The sequence below is a fragment of the Triturus cristatus genome, chromosome 3_2 (genome assembly GCF_964204655.1).
Source record: "Triturus cristatus chromosome 3_2, aTriCri1.1, whole genome shotgun sequence".
NCBI classification, from domain to species: domain Eukaryota; kingdom Metazoa; phylum Chordata; class Amphibia; order Caudata; family Salamandridae; genus Triturus; species Triturus cristatus.
The window spans coordinates 83,533,769-83,550,883 of record NC_140584.1 but is presented as its reverse complement, the minus strand read 5'-3'; the positions used below and the strand labels follow the sequence as shown (position 1 = coordinate 83,550,883).

Genomic DNA, 17,115 nt, shown 5'->3' with positions numbered 1-17,115 from the left:
CATGCAGAATGATCCTACCTTCCTACAGGAACGATATAGCCGCCAAGTCGTACGTTACAATATTTAAGCCAAAAAGGTGAGCCATATGGGTTAAACGATGACCATTAACATCATTACAGTGCGTCAAAATCTTTGGGTACAAATTTCGACTTTTACTGTTGCCTGTTTAGTAACTGTTACTTGTTGCCAACTTTGTATGATCATGTTTTTAGAGGAATGCATACAAAAGATTGTGTTAAACGCACAAAACACTTACCCTTTATTCGCAATGCTAGATCTACCAGCTTTGCCGTTTCGCATTAAACAAGTGTTTGCTAGTGTATATTGATGGTCTCTTTGCGTTTTCTCAGACTTTCATCGACTTCTATTTTTGTCACAGTTGTTGCATTTTCAACATGCCTTCGGTGTGACTTTAATGTCTTTGTTCCCATTTGGTTTTTGCAGGTGGCTTTGCTTGGAATGGATGTTTTGTCTGCACTGGTGTCCCGTTTACAAGATCGCTTCAGGGCACAGATTGGCACAGGTAAAACATCACCGTTCTTAAATGTTATTCTCTATCCATGTCAGTCCAGAAAATTGAGGATAAGAAAAACCAGAATGTGGATGATTTGCATGTTGCACCTCTTGCTTCCAGGCTATTTCATGTTCTTAACTTGTGGATCTGGCCACCTAATATTAGAACTGAAAACTGCTTCTATAGCTTTGAACATAGAACATTTTGTAGATGGGCAATAACAGGCATGTGCCCTACCAGGGGCGGCACCTCTGTTATGGCGGAGCAGCATCACACACATTAATAAAATGGTAATAAATACAATTTTATTATGTGTCGCAGGCACGCGCTGTTACATCGCAAGGACAGGGGGGCTGGGCTGATTAGAGCAATTGTACTATTACTTTAGCCCCCTGCCAGAGCGCATGTCAGATTGGCCGGCAGCCTCCAGCCAGCCAATCTGACCTACGCACTTCGAAGCCTGCAGTCCCAGGGTTGAGAAACAGCCGAGGGATTGCTGCCACAGGCCCCCAGCCTCAAAATTAGTGCTGGGTTAGCCTGCTCCGACCAATCCTGGAGCTGTGATTTGTTGGTTTCGAGTTCTACAAGGGAGGAAGTCCTTCCCTTTCCGCCCATGAGAGAAGAGACGGGCGGCAACTGGACCCTCCAGCAAATGCAACTGGTATATGGTGAGTTTTGGGGGTGTCACGCCTCACCAGATTTAAATATTACCTGCCGCTTCCGTGCCCTACGCTGGCACTTCCCTATCCATGCCCAAATTATTGGTAACCTTGGTAAGTATTGCCAGTCTTACTAGTTTTTTTCTAGACTTTGAGTGTAGATAGGATGCTTCTTCTCAGGTACTAATCGTCATGGAATGCAGGACCCAAGCCATGTTTTTCTTACTCTCGCAAACATTTGCTGCTTATTCCCCCCTCCTTCACATCCTTCTTTCAACATTGACTGGCTGCAGCTTGCTTATATGCCACAATGCTGCGGCTTTAAGCCATGCGCTTAGTGTCACCAATCGTTTGCATGGCTGACTCTCATAATCTGTTATTAATATTTATTATTTTGGTGATTTTATATAACACGGACATGGCCCAGCATTCGAGCGCTTCACAATAAAGCCAGAACATGTCAATAAACAAATAGAAAATATACATGTACATTAAAGGTGGCATGAATGCTAGTTAGCCTCGATCAGGAGGTAGAGCGCGTTTTACTCATTCATAACAAAGCATAGATTTCAAAAGCAGGTGGTACAGTACCCCGTGAGGAGCATCAATAGTTTGTGCAGCTTGAGGCTGGAATGCGATTGGAGGGAGTGTGAAGAGCAATTTTTGGCTAAGTGTTGTTTGAAGGGAATGGTTTGAGTTCTTTTTTGAGGGTAGCACGATTTGCAGTCTGGTGACTTCTCAGCGGGAGGGAGTTCCATATTTTTGCAGCGCTTCCGGAGAAGGATTGGTTCAGGTATTGCTTGTGTCTAAAGGTGGGGGTTTGAGAAGGAGCAATTGAGTGTTTCATGAATCTCGGTCAGTGCCAGTGATTTTCAGTTTTTCGGAGAGGTACGAGGAGTAGTGAAGAGCTTTGAGTGGTGCAGGCAGTTTAAATTGAGCTCTCTCCTCTATTAGAAAGACACTAAAAGAAGCGTGCAGTGGATGAGATGTGATCACGACTCTTGTGTCCTGTTACACCGCTGGGCATGTAGGACTTCTCTGGTGGACTTTGGGAGTGCAATTCCTTAGTCCAGTCTGGAGAGCACGAGCATCTGGACAACATATTTAAGGTCCTGAGCTGGGATGAGGTTCATGATTCTCCAAAACAGTCTTCGGTGGAACCAGGTACTCTTAGTCATGGAGGAGATATGGCTCTGGATACTAAGGTATTTGACAAGGATGAATCTAAGAGATTTGGCGTTCTGAAAGACAGAAGGGTGACCATCAGTGTCCAGGAGGAGTTCCATCCGGGCTTGCATTGAAGCGTTAACTTTCTTAGGAGAGATGAGAAGAAATTCTGTTTTCACTGGTTTTAGTTTGATGTGGTTGGTTGCCATTTAAGTTTCAAATCTTATTCAGGGAATAGGAGAGGCGGGTGACGTTTCCGGGCAAGCTACCTTCAGGTAGATTTGAGCGTTGTCGGCGTATAGGTGGAAGAGGACTCCTTAGTACCAAGGATCCTGCATAAGGATTCACGGGAGAAATTGAAAAGAGGTGGGGAGAGAATCAAACCTTGAGGGAACCCTTGTTGCAGACTGACTGGATCTGAGAAGCATGGTTGCATTGGGGTCTTAAACATATTCTCTGTCAGTTGATCCAGAATAGATTCTGCAATTTAGTGAAGTATGAAAACTGTTTTTTAATCTGTCTACCTCTTATCTATCCGTCCTTATTTCATCAGCCAGCTCCTGCTGTTTGCCTTCCAAACCCTTTTCCTTTCTTGTCTACTTTATTTTTGTATTCTGGACCTTTTTGTTATTCTCTTCTCCTTTCTCTCGTGCTTTCCTTCATTTCTCTTCTCTCCGCCTTCGTGTACTCCTTAAGTCTCCTACTGCACATGTCGTCTCCTTCACTGTCATCACCTGCAACTGTTTTCCTGCATTCTACAGTAATCAGAGCCTCAGGTATATTTGTCGTCCTACATTAATTCATACCATTGCTCTTCTTCATTCCTTTAGTTCTTCTCTTCCTGAATCTCTGCTATCCTGCATCTATCCTTCTTACTTCTGCACCTCCGATCTCCTTCAGGCAATTGTTCTTCTTAAGGACATCTGATCTCCTGCATTCATTTGTGACGTGCACCTATGTTCTCCTTATTTTCTTTAATCTACTCCTGCAGTAGTTCTATGTTGTGTGTCTTCAGTTTGAGACAGTTATGTTTGTATTTCTCCAGTCTGCCCTCCTGCACCACTTCATTCTTCAGTACCTCTGATCTCTTTCATAGTTATTTCTGCTCTCCCAGTGCACGCCCTCTTGCACATCTCAGCTATCTTGAATTTGTTCTTTATTGGTCTTCAGTCCTCTCTTTAGCAACTGTGTTCTCTTGCCATGTGCTTTTCTCCATTTCTGTTTACTTATTATGCACATTTGCTCTCCTGCATTCATTCATTCATCTTTCCCGAAAGCTCTTCTTTCTTGCCATCTTTCAATCGTTCAGTTCGATAAAGGGCTTTCGATTCTGACCCTTGTTGATCTATTGTATTGATGAATCTTAAAGCTAAAGTAACCTTGGCCAGTTATACTTTTTAAATGTACTGGTTTATGAGGGCTATCTTGTGTTACGATTAAGTGCTAAACCTTGCATCATGCATGTAGTATTCTTTAGAGTAAAACAAACTTAGATGAAAATTTGAACCTGGAAGCCCTTAGTATCGCAACAGCTTTTGACTCTTATTGGAGAATATAATATCACTCAAGAACTTAGCTTCAAGGTCTCTACCAACGCTCATATTTCTTCTGGAAGATGGGCCTGTGGGCCGTCTAATTCAAGAAATTTGTTGAAAGGCAGAAAACACACAATTACTTCCTATGACAACTAATATTTATATATACTTACAAAAAATAGTATTTAGAATTTCAAAAATCATCAAAATGAACTCTTGCATTACTTTTTGGTGTCTAACTGAAATAATTTGGCGGTATTCAGATCTCTCCAAACATATATTTGCTGCTTAGTTCATTTATATTTCTCTTAACCTTACAGTCTACATGCATCTTGCAATTTAGTAGAGATTACTTTTTTTGTAACTGTTAATGTAATTTTTCATCAACGTTGCAGGCGCTATACTAAATGCACTGTGGAGCAAAATTAACTGCGATTTCGAGTGTTTTTAATAGGGTTTTTAATATTCAACTGTATTGAAATTTTTCATACCTTTCCCAGGTAAAGCACATCATCACTGGTAATAAGCTTGGAGACAATCAATGGACTCTAAAGGGATTATCCAGTTTTCCAATGATAAATGTTTTTCCTCCTCTCTAGCTATATTCTAGGATTAATGGGGCGAATGTTATAAAATAGGGTGTTCGCAGAATTTTATGACTGACTAAAATTTCCTTTAAGGAACAAATGTTGGATATTTTGCCATTTCCTAACCTTTGTGGGTGGGCGGTGAATTGACTAGATAATGCAGATTCGACTGATAAGTATATCTTGTATTTGTCCTCCTCATGATGGAATGTAGGCTATTGAAACAATTGCTACAATGAATGGCTTAATTAAGATGATTAGTCATTATTTGAAGTGAAATCTTGACCCCCTACCCCAACCAAAGTTCTTGAATTAGCAAGATGAGCAAAACTCTCCTCCCTTCAAGGACAGACATGAATTGCAATGGACAGCTCCCTTAGCGAATACATTTTGTTCGTTGTAGCCAGCATTCAGATAGGCTGATTCAGGAACTGCTTAAAACAGGATAGAACTCCTTAAAGGAAAGAAGCTTTCGACTGCTGTTGTTTGGGTAAAATGTAATTTGCTAGCATTGAGAGCAGAGTTAAGTGTTGTGGGGGAGAAGAAGGGAGTAGGAACTGGAAAGTGGAGACAAGAAGAAGAGTTAACTTGTGGTAACGTATCTAAAAGCTATTTCCTGTTAGTAGGGCAGAATAAGATTGAAAAATTAGCCGTCTAGCTAATCCAAGCAATTTCTCTGGTCTGTCTGAGCCAGTGGACGTAGGATAAGCTCCTGGGGCCATCCTGCTTCTTTTTACACTGAAAAGACAGTCCCTGTTAATAATTTAAGTGGAAATATTTAGAATAGCATGAGCATACTTTTAAATGTAAACTAGAATGGTGTCTGGGATATTACTGAATGCATTGGGCTCAAAGGGAGGGGTGAGGACCAGAGGGTAAAATAGACTGAGTGATTCAGTGTGGCTCTTTTAGTGAAGCAACTTATAAAGTGCTTATGTCCTACCCCAGCATATACAGGGTCCCAGCCTTGGTAGGGGTTGGTCTTTGACCTGATAAAGACTTGCCTGATTGGAGACATTTTGAATTTGGGAGTCTTTAGGCTACTTTTACCTCTGGTCAAAATTTGAGCTCCTTAAGTTTCAGACTAGCAGATGAAATTAGAACCTTTAAAATGTTGTTTATTTTCCGCTCAGATTGCTAGCTTGAATTGGTCTCCCACTTCTTACCTTGCTGTATTGTGTAAGCCCTTCAACCCTAAAATGACAATATACAAAATGTTTTGGCTGATATCTTTGCACTAATAAGGGTAAGCATAAAGGAACAGTGTGTCCAGAAATCCAAGGATATCTCAGAGCCGTATTGATAGTTTGTTTTCGTATGTTTCCCAAAGGTATCTCAAAGTCAGAGTTCCTGTATGAAAAGCACTACAGAAAGAACACCTAGACACAAGTTACAGGACTCTATGTATTCTGGTTCCTTGGCAGTACCTCCATGGTAGTTGTATCTCTTCTGCATGCTCCTTGGTGGACTTTGGCATCCACCTGCTGTGCACTTTGTAATGGTCTCAACATGTGGTGCAGCTTGCGACGGTCTCAACTGTAGGATACTGACCCCTTCGAACATGTTTGATATGCACGACTGCGTCTGTTCTGACATTATGTGCAACATCTCTTACTTATGTGCAGCAATGTCAGCCGCACCATGTTTGAAACATGCCTTTGAACCTCCCTGTACATCCTCCATGTAGACCAAACTACGTCCAAAGAGGTACTGGGTACGTCCCCTCCTCTTGCCTGTTACTTCTTACAACTATTAAAAATGTAAGACAGGTTAATGATGTCGTGTCATCTCACAGACCTCATAACTTCCATAGGGACGATCGCACCAACTCTCGAATGGGAAAACATAGCTACGGTTAGTGAAACATGTAAAAGAAACTCCATAGAATCTCAGTACCCAACGCAAGTTTTGTAATTCTGGGTAGATTTTTCAAACTAAGTGTATCATCTTTAACATGAGTTTAAAAAAATTCCACTAATGAATCCCAATCTTGTGAAATGGGACAGTTCCTCAAACCAGCTCTTTCCTCTTGGTGCATGTGTGTGCTTTCAGATAACAACTAGGGGGAGCAAAACCTTGCTTCACATCTATACCATCGGGGAGGTCTTGCTTTTCCAATTTTTCGTAATATTTCTCCTGGCCAGCAGCAGCGTCAAATCTATAAATTTAGCCCAGGCTCTGCCTTTTCCAGGTCAGGTAAAGAGGCTCAGCACCAAGTCAACTAAGGAATTGTCTATAGTCCCACCGTCGCTCAGGACAGAAGATCTATGCCCTCAGTTCAGTAATAGGAAAGAGAGTTTAATTTGTACAAAAGTTAGGAAATGACCAGGGGGATATCAAACTAGTCATGAATGTCTCAAATGATCTCAATTCCCTGTTATTAAATAAATCAGTTAGCGTAGAGATGAATCATTTGGGCCATAACCCTAAATGGGTAGAATAGATTCAGTCAGAGTTGGCTGTCCAAGCAGGAGGATAGAAGGGGCATAAGGAAACTTAAAACATCTACTCTGTGTTTGTTATGCTAGCTTGTTTTGGTGAATGACCCTATATAGTAGACATGTTTTTGTGGCAACAGCTTCTTTTGTCTGTGTTTTTATTGTGATCTATTTGGCTTATGTCGATATTACGTATTTTTATTTCCTCTCACTTTGATTTGTTGTTGGCCTACATATTTAATCATCTCTTCAATGACCCTGCGAAGGTAGTTATGCAAACCTACTTCTGTATTCACTTTACACTAGTTAGAATTTTAAAGAGAAAGAAAGGAATACCACATTAAAGTTCCTTAAATAGCTGTGGTCTACTGTGATATGTATGCATTATTTGAGCTAAAGATGAGAAAGTTGTAATTGTTTTGTATGATTTTGGCACAAATTAAAAGTACTAGAAGTGTGTTTTACCATTGCTTGTTTCTTTTCTTTGCAGTACTCCCAAGTTTAATCGATCGGTTGGGAGATGCTAAGGACTCTGTCCGAGAACAAGATCAGAATTTATTACTCAAAATCATGGAGCAGGCTACTGTTCCTCAGGTAACTTTAACCATTTGTATTTACTACATAGAAATGCTTTTAAACTATACTTTTACCTAACTGCTATTGCTAATAATCCTACATTAATGTCCTAGCATAATCTGTTTTGGCAGATATAATCGATCATTTGATGAACTTTAGTACAGTGTAACACATCAACTTCCTACAGTAGCCTCTTCTTTCAAGCTTAAATGATATATTTGCCCCCCTCTCGCCCCAAAAGAATGGTGACTTGACTGTCGTCTCAAGATGGGATTGCAGCTATTCACCCCAAATCACACAACTGGGACTCCAGGCAGAGTAGCAGTTGAAACTTCATATCCTCCTACCAAAAGTCTGGACCAAAGGCGCCCACTGGTACTTCCAATGTAGTAATTACGATAGCACACAAGAAAGAACACAAAGCAAAACCAGGCAGCATGAAGGCAAGATGGTCCAGCTTACTGAATAAAGGTTCTTTATTTATTGATTGCTGTCTGAACAGCAATAAATACGAACTTTGGCAGTACATGGCTGCCTTGAACACCTGAACAAATATTTATGTTAACATGTATACGGGTAAGGTAAGCAATTAAGAGAATTTTTCCCTCATGAATTATAGATTTTCGAACTATTGCTAATTCGGAAATATAATGTCCTCCTGATAAGTATTTAAACCATAATTCGGCATACAGTAAATGCTCAAGATGTGTAATCTACGTCATACTAAAAACTATTGTGTATATTTTTGATATCCAAATGTGCTAGAAGCACAACTGTCTTACGCATCAACAAAAAGAAAAAGGGTCCCTCCATCTGATGGACTATTTATTTTTGAGTATAGATCTTACAGGTCACAACTGATACCTTTTTTTAATACTTTTTATTGTTTTGTCACAAATTCATAACAGCAACAGTCAGGAGGCATGCATTTGTTCTATTCTGTACATACACAATACATCCAATATCCATACATTAGAGTAAACGTAGCAGTTTTGACTAGTAAGCTATTTCTGAAGTAAAGCGCAGTTGAAATGTCATTGTAGAACCATAACAGTTCGGACATATAGTGCGTTACATTTATCTGGGAGGAGTTTCATGTATACCTCGGTAGTTTTCTATGCACCCCATACCTTTCAAATTTACAGGGACACACAACAGTTACCTATTCTTGTTTAGATTAAAGCTTTTGAAAATGGTATAACACAATACTTTAAGTTACAACAGGTAGCAGAAGTGACATTGTATATGTACATAGCTAAATTTTACCTGCTCCTTGGTAAACAACCCCATTAAAAAAGTGACAACTTTAAATGTATGTGTATATTGTAAATGTATATGTACCTCGTATAGTCACAGATAAGCACTATTTTAGTGTATCCCTTAAAAGTGTTTGTGCAAGATACAAGATCTGTGCTTTGGAGACCATCTACACCGTGTATGGAACTGCCACTTGAGTTTGCCTTGTACGAATTACTAAATGAGATAATGTGTTAATGCTCACCCCCAGTTAAGAGATGCCTAAGTAGTAGAGCAGGGTGGGCGAGAGAGTGGACTGAAGGTTAACTAGTCTTAAAAGGAAACTAGCTCCCATGTATTAATTAGCGTTTGTTTTCTATGCTGTTCCATTCATACACTGGGCTTAGATTGTTGACTTGAGGCAGTCTAGTCGTTGAAAGTAAAACAAGCTCCCTTAAATTAGTTGACGTGCATATAGTCGCTCTGGTATTCCTTCAGGCATGGTCTCAACATGGTGGGCTTGAGGTGGTATAGTCATTTAAAGAAAAACAAGCCCCCATGTAGTATTTAACATGTTTGTGAATTCAGACATGACCGTAGTCATCCGTATGTGGAAGACATGAAAATCCTTTTAGGTGTTTTTAGCCTTGGTGCAGATTTATTTTTCTTCCTGCTTGAGAGTTATTTTGTCTTGAGTCGACTAAAGTGGGTTTAACCTCATCGTAATATCAGAGTAGACTATCTTCCCTGCCATGCTCCTGTGCATTATGGTCCTGACATTTCTTCTGGCCTTTTGGCATGCAATGGGGCATTGTTTGGAGCTAGTCTAGAAGTATCTTCAGACTCAGAGCTACATGTTTGGGTGCAGTTTCAAGTGGTTGTGTAGTGACTGCTTAAACCGTGTTTTTGTTGTTGACTTCCACGTCCTCTCATCTCCTTATCGTGTGACAGTGTGATGCCCTTTTGCCCCATTTTGTACCCTCACTTTATCTACATTTCTCTCTCTAGTGGGGCTATTATATTTTTAATAAAGAAGTCTCCTCAGTGCTGTCAAACACTTGCCAAAGTTCTAAGGGTACCTCAGCAAAGATGGAACTGTGAAAATTAAATCATGCCTTGTACTAATTAGGCTGTTCTTTTGTGTTTCTGCTTTTCTTCTGCAGTATGTGTGGGATAGAATGCTAGGAGGCTTCAAACACAAGAATTTCCGAACGAGGGAAGGAGTATGCCTCTGCCTTATTTCAACGCTCAGCGTGTAAGTCGCCACAGATCCGCAGCCTATGGTCATGGTGTGCAAAATGCACAGGATAGATCATCCAACATTCATGGCCGCGGGAGTGATCTTAATACCATTTTCTTTTATTTTTTAGGCATGGAGCCAATAGTTTAACACTAAGCAAAATTGTGCCACATATATGTAACTTACTTGGCGATCCCAATAGCCAGGTAAGTTTTGTTATGACTACTGAAGATCTTTCTGAAAATGTTGTTATCCGAGAATAGTATTGTTTACAACCAGTGACCCAGTTGAACATTTAATGTATGTGCTGCCCTTCTTATAAAGTAATATGCTACACTTCATAGTCTGTGACAAGACCAACATGCCTGTTATTACATTTACTCATATCCTGTTATGAAGAGGCGGGACCTTCTGTTTCAGATGACTGAAAATAGCGAGAATGCTTGTGAAGTTTTAGTTTCAGGCAGAGCATAAGTCACTGTGGTGAATGGTTGTGGTTTTGAGGATTGGGAGGGGTAGGGCCAAGGTGTTGCCTTTTCTATGGTAGGTGGCTGGTGTACAGTGTATGGGGAGGATGTGTTTGTGTACCTTGAAATTTACACTCTTGCGGGAGGGGAAGGGTTTGTTGTTCACTTGTCTGCACTTGTCCTGCATTGTTTCAGTGTGAAGAAAAATTTATTAAAAATAGTAACCAGATGTCTATGTGAAGGTGTTTGATGACCAAGACTATGACAAGAAAGCGCCTGTACTTCATTACTGTTACTGTACACTGCAAACTGTCAGAGGAATATGCCTTGTCTTATGGATGACAGACTCAAAATAGTTTTCTTTTAAAGTTGTATTCGAGTTCACAAAATTAGGCATTTCAGAGATAACAATTGAATGTGATTATGTGCTCAGTCTAACGGATCAGCAGAGTCCACAGTAACAGCAGTACAGACACACTTGTGTGTTCTCTGATTAGACATGTCTGCCCACATATGTTGAGCCCAGTCATATTTCGTAACTTCAGAACCTGACCCATGTAATTCGTAATGCGCGCTTCATCGACAAGTCTATTCGCAGAATTGCTGCACATGCACTTAACATTCCTTCCAAAATAAAGCAAGGAAAATTATACTATAGCCGATCAGAACAGACACAACTGCTACATTATAAACTAAATTCTCAGAATATCGCAGTACATAAAAGCACAACCTTTCCATCCTGTGCATTTCATGTGATTAAACTATGAGAATTGGCCTCTTGCCACGACTTCCTGAAACAAATGACATAGAAGGTGACCTTGGAGGGGACTTAACTGTTGTCACTTGCTTCCTTGGTTATTGGAGAGCATAAGGGATGGACTTGAGGTGGGAGTAAATCCTGTGAGGACTTGCTGTAGTCAGGTGAGTCAAGTGAATGGGCCTGCGCCCTGAAGATGTTTTTTGTGGTGTAAACACCGTAACTCTCTACGCTGTGCTTTGCAGTCGGTACCCTCTTGAAAAATGCATACTTGATAGTGTCAAGCTGGTCATCATTCACTAGTATGATGCTAAATGTACTTTTAGAGCTCACACCTATCCCTGTGAACAGATGGTGCTGAATACTGTAAGTGTGCATTTTTGTTAAAAATGGAAGTCTGTCTATAGTGGCCATGTCTTCAGTTCTTTAGGAAATACGTCGTCATTCTCTAAAGTGTGTAACAACAAAGTTCTTTCCAGTACTCCTCATGCATGCCACCAAAACGTTTCCAATAAAGGCTGCACTCGTGTTCAGTCCCTCAACTCCACTTCACACCTCTCCTTGTTTATGACCAGCAACCAATGTCTGGATAAGAGTGCTACTTTGGTCATCACACAACTCTGCAGTTCAACATGCTTCAACGAAGCACACCCTGGAGCATAGCTTGCTGTCGTCCAAGTGAGACTGTTTACTTGATATATCCCAGCGCTCTTCCAAAATCAGAACAGGGACCATTATTGGAAAAATATTAAACCATGCATTGGTGAAGCCAGTAAGTGTGGTGTTGGTAGTCCTTTGCAGGGCTTGGTTGAGGCTTGTTTTGCAAAAATGTTAAATTTATTTTTTGTAGATTGGCTAAAAGCAAAAAATATTTTTGGCTATCAAAAAGCACGCATTGCTACTCTAGATACTGGCATGGAAGGGAACTACTGTTTATGTAAATGTTCTCTTTGTGAAGGAGTGCAATGCCTTCACTAACCAGTGATGTTTGCCAGAGGCTGAAGAGGGCTGACCAAGCCTGGTTCCAGGAAATTGTTATCTTAATGGGACATGGGTGTGTTTAGGTGGGCCAATGTGTCCCCAATTCATGACAATTCTGGAGGTAGCCTACAAGCGCTAGATTAACATTATATTTTCTTCCTAACAGTTATTTGAAAGTTAAAGCTGAATGTTTATACTCGTCAGGCCCAAGCCTTATAATTTCCTGCAGGCCAAGCTCTCATAGAAGTACCTGGATACCAAGCAGATTGTAACAGTAGTTCACATTTGAGAAGGTCCTTGTAACCACACCTAAGCCTTTGCATCTTTGCACTAGGCAGACTGGCTATTTACTCCTTCCAATTTGTCCAACACATTTCTTTGCAAACTGTGATTTTTTTTACCGTTTATTGTTATGTCATTCTTTTCCTTTCATTGGTAAGGTTTAAAAAAACAGCAACACATTTGGAACAAAAAATCTGTACTCTTGATACCTAAAGCAGTTTATATGCCCGGTAATTGCAGTCAGAGAGTAACCTTCTGGGGTGTATCACACAGAGAGCCCCGGGATGCAACGGCCCACTTTGTGCACTATGGCATTACAGAAGAGGGTCCCTTGTGCAGCTTCTTCTGTAATACTGATAGCACGGGCGCACATATAGAGCCAGCGCTATTTTCAGAGCGCATTCCCTCATTTTCATGGGAGTATGGCCCCATGCAAATCAGGGACTGACTTTGCCTCTGTGCCCGATTCATATCATGGATGCCGGTACTGGGGAATATAGACTTTAGGATGCGAACTGACAATATATCACAAAAAGGTGGTGCACAGTCTTGTGCCTCCTTAAGCCTGACACCTGGAGGGGGCCAAGGGGCTACCATGGACCCACTAGACATCATCCTGCAGGCAGGTGCAGTCACTAACTGCACCTGCCTGCAAGGGACTCTCTCTCCTCCCCTCTTTAAATTGCAGGCATCATGCCGTTTGCATTGTGAATCACGTGATTTCTACACTTATAAACATCCGCTCGATTTTTCATTAAAGCGCTGCCCCCAGGGCAGGCGCGGGTTCCGGGCTACCCTGAGGGCAGCACATTAATTGTAACACGGTGTACTGTCCCTGTTTCCACCCAGCGCACCTGTTTAAAAGTGACAGTACTCCCCATCTGTGATATATAGGCCCTGTTGTTATTTGAAAACTCCCTTACAAAGTCATTGATGCATAGGTTTGCTGGGAGCTCAATCTCATGCACTACAATGGTCAAATTTGGTTTCCACTCATTATGCAACGGGAAGGTGAGAGGACAGGAGATGGTGGTCACACAGGCTGCTGTTGCAATTCCTATAACAACTGCAGAAACATAGATTTTTAGATGTTATGAAGTACTGGAAAAGCTTCAGCATAATCATGCAAAAGTTCACAAATGGTGGCAGCATCTGCGCCAGTGTAGCTCCTTGAAGCCAGCAGACAGCATGTATTTCCTGAATTAGTATATGATGCAGCTTTGGGTCCTGAAGGTCAAAGGACTACACGCTCTGCAACTTCTGTGCATGAATCCTCTACTGTGCAACCTCTCACTGTAACAGCGAACCTTATCAAACAGTTGCTATACAGTGAAATATAAAAAGTAAACAAACACTATTTAGGAAATGTGATCCAATAGAATAGATGAAATGTCCTAAAAATTATACATAATTGATTTTAAAATAACTTTATAAAGTATATCCTGGAATGGACACAGAGACTATCCGTTTATCTGAAAATCATACTTTGTGGCAAAACTTTAGTGATATCAATTTTAAAATATACCTGTGGAATTCAATATTTAGTTCTGAGGTAAATGTTTGGATAAATAGCCTTAATGCCACCATGTGTATATCATTCCAGATTGCATAATTTTTGGTAGCTCTTTATTGAACTGAATTTTGATCAGTACCATTGGTTGTACATGGGAAGAGTAAGATCACTTATAATCAGGACCTCTAAAATTATGCGGTGGGGAGGATCAAATTATGCGGCAGGGTTGACTAAATTATTAAGCAAGGAAAGCCAAATAATGCGGCGTAATGAGGCACATTTTATAAAAAAAAATTCCACAATTGCTATTACTATCTGGGCATAGGTTGCACCTCAGTAGTACAAGTTTACCACCCAAGTATAGCAATAATCAACAGAAAAGTGACCAGTCAGCCTTTGTGAGGGGCCTTCAACTGTGTGGCAACATGTATTGCCGCATTTTGTATCAAATGTTGATAAATTTGAGCTTGAAACATTTTTTTTATCTGCAGATTATGCAGCAGATAATGGATTGTGTGTCAAATCCATAATTATGCAGAACTCACAATAGCCATAAAATTGCATGATTCTGTGTCCCGGACTATAACCTGGGAATATGCAATGTACTGTAACGAGAATATCAGAAATAAATAAAGCGTATGTTTGTAACCCTGCCATACTGGTAAGAATAAATTCAACTCAGCACAATTTTTACTTGTGATAAAACGATTATTTTCTTAATCACAGCATCTGGCAGAGAATATATAGAGAAATATCTCTAGTAGGCATTGTAATTCCACATTATGGCTACTCATCCAATGAGGCATTAACTGCCACTATCTGAATAGTATAATGCACGTCCCATTCTGCAGTATATTACTGTATGTGTCCTACACAGACTAAACCACATGACACTCTCTGAACCCCCACTCAGAAACAGCCATAATTGAGGTGCAGAAGGCCGTTTATAATCTTGGGCCCCGGTGCCAATGCACCTGCTGCATCATTGGAAGGTAAACCTCCTTCCCCTCTCCCCCATCGCACACCTCTCCTCTGCAGCTTGCCTCGGACATGAGCTAGGGTTGCCAATGAATTGACCAGTATTTTAACGTCTGTCAGTACAAAAATAGGAAGAAAAACGATTTAAGATGATTTTCCCTAACAGCGACTGTTTAAACACTGCACTTTAAAATGTATTCTTGAGGTTCCTTGATGACCCCTGACTGATAAAATAAACAAAGTGGGGGGGGGGGGGGGGTGGAAATCATGTTTGGCTGTCCACATGGAGGAAGCACTAAACGGGTGCTTATTTGTGGCCCCTTCTGCTGTGACTAGGAGGGCCAAAGGTCATGTTTGGGTGGGCCTGGCTCATCTGCTAGAACCGGACCAGGGGGCAGACGGTCGCTGACCCATACTTTGTGCCCAGTGCGCAGAAGAAAAATATGAATGACACACCAACAAACAAAGGAATGAAGGGTGCTGGCTGAAAATCCCTATAAAGAAGTAGATTTATAGAATTTTAGTAAAATCAAAACGTCTAGGCTAACACCAGACCTAAATATGGATTAGCGACACCACAAATTTACAGTCCAAGTTATGTGTGTATTTTTTGGGGGACAAACGCTGTTTGATGCCTAATAAGAAAATAACAAGTAATGACTGGAGTAAGGCGCCCCTCGTGTTTTGCAACAGTTGTTTTACTTAATTCCCATGCAGCAGCGGTGCCCGTTTCTCCTTTGTCTGTAGTGGCGTGTTGCAGTTCTAGAGCTCACCGACAGGGGTTCCCGCCACGCCTGGATATTCGGCGAACCTAACGCCCAACGTCCCTCGGCTCAGGCACAATAAAATATCCACGTGTTTAGTTGACGACATAATTTACAATAACCAAGCTTTATAAGTAATACCCTCGGGAAGAAAACCAAATTCTGCTTTCGTCCTGTCAGGCGCTCGCCACTTTAAATGCGTTTCATTGAAAATACTGTGGCGATGGGCCGGGGACTTTGTGGCGTGCTCAAGCGTGGATAATCTTCCTTTACTTACTTTATGTTTTCCTTACATATGTGTAGATATATATTTTCACGCATGATTGAACTCGCAGAGTCTGAGGACTTGCGAACAGTCGCAGTGACCTTGTGGAGCGAGGCCGAGAGCTCTGTTCGTCAAGCGAGAAGGACTGGATACGAACAAAGCACGGAAAATGCCTATTCCTACTATTCACAAAAGCAGTCCTGTGTGGGACCCCTGTCGGCGAGCCTTGGTATTGCAGCGCTTTTTCGATGATGCTGCACACTTGAAAGACATTTTACCACAATATTTCAATTGAATAAACCAGTCTTCAGGACATAAAAAATAATGAAAATAAAGTTAACTGCGTTTCCACTGCTTGGGCCTATGTAGTAATGTTTTTTTCTTCATTGTACTCCGATTTCGGTAAAAGGCACCCACCCCGTGTTATTTATTTGTCTCTGCGCTTATTTCAAATGACGTGCGGGATTTATTGTCGGCACCGAGCAGGGTTTGAACCCGGATATGCAGGTATCTTGTGCTCACTGAACAGCATACTATTACCGGTTTGTACTGCATTGGTAAAATGATGTCATTTGGCAAATATAAAACAAACACACTAGGCTAAGGACGATTAACTGTGTTATCCTTAGTTTTGTAGTCAGTGACGCAGGGTTACTGCCGATGACCTCAATCAAACATGATGTGACGGTTGCGGCCTTAATTGACCTCGCCGGTGACATTATTTATGGCTTTGACACTGCCGAGGTCATCAATAAGGATACATTAGAATTTATTTGTATGCGTTATGCAATTATGCTAAGTTCTGATATATATGTAGGAATATTGTGAGATCATGGGCTGTCCATTTTGGGTAAAATGTTACGTTTTTCACAGCGGGGAGGAAGCTATGGTTTTTGTGGCTAACCCTAACAGGCCAATTTTCGGGCGGTTTCAGTTTTATTTCATAATGGTTTTCTACACCTCATGCGTTTTATTTGAATATCTAAGATATTTTTAAACTACGTGAATATGCTATGAGTAGATGAAATAACGAATTAACCATGACGTTTTGTCAGTGTATATGTGTATCCAAAATTCATATAATATGCATTTTACTTTTAGCATCGCTACTGGAACACCTGTATAAGTTGCGCAAAAATACTTTTCTTCTGTTGAA

General features: G+C 40.9%; 1 protein-coding gene across 2 annotated transcripts in view; it reads left to right on the top strand.

The window, feature by feature from the left end:
- Window positions 1–17,115, top strand: part of CLASP1 (cytoplasmic linker associated protein 1) — a 1,312,099-nt gene that overhangs the window by 208,730 nt on the left and 1,086,254 nt on the right. For both annotated transcript variants that reach the window (XM_085647275.1, XM_085647274.1), the window contains exons 3-6: window positions 445–523; window positions 7,391–7,494; window positions 9,876–9,967; window positions 10,083–10,158. In XM_085647275.1, coding sequence (XP_085503401.1) covers window positions 445–523; window positions 7,391–7,494; window positions 9,876–9,967; window positions 10,083–10,158 — 351 coding nt within the window. The remainder of the gene's footprint in view (window positions 1–444; window positions 524–7,390; window positions 7,495–9,875; window positions 9,968–10,082; window positions 10,159–17,115) is intronic.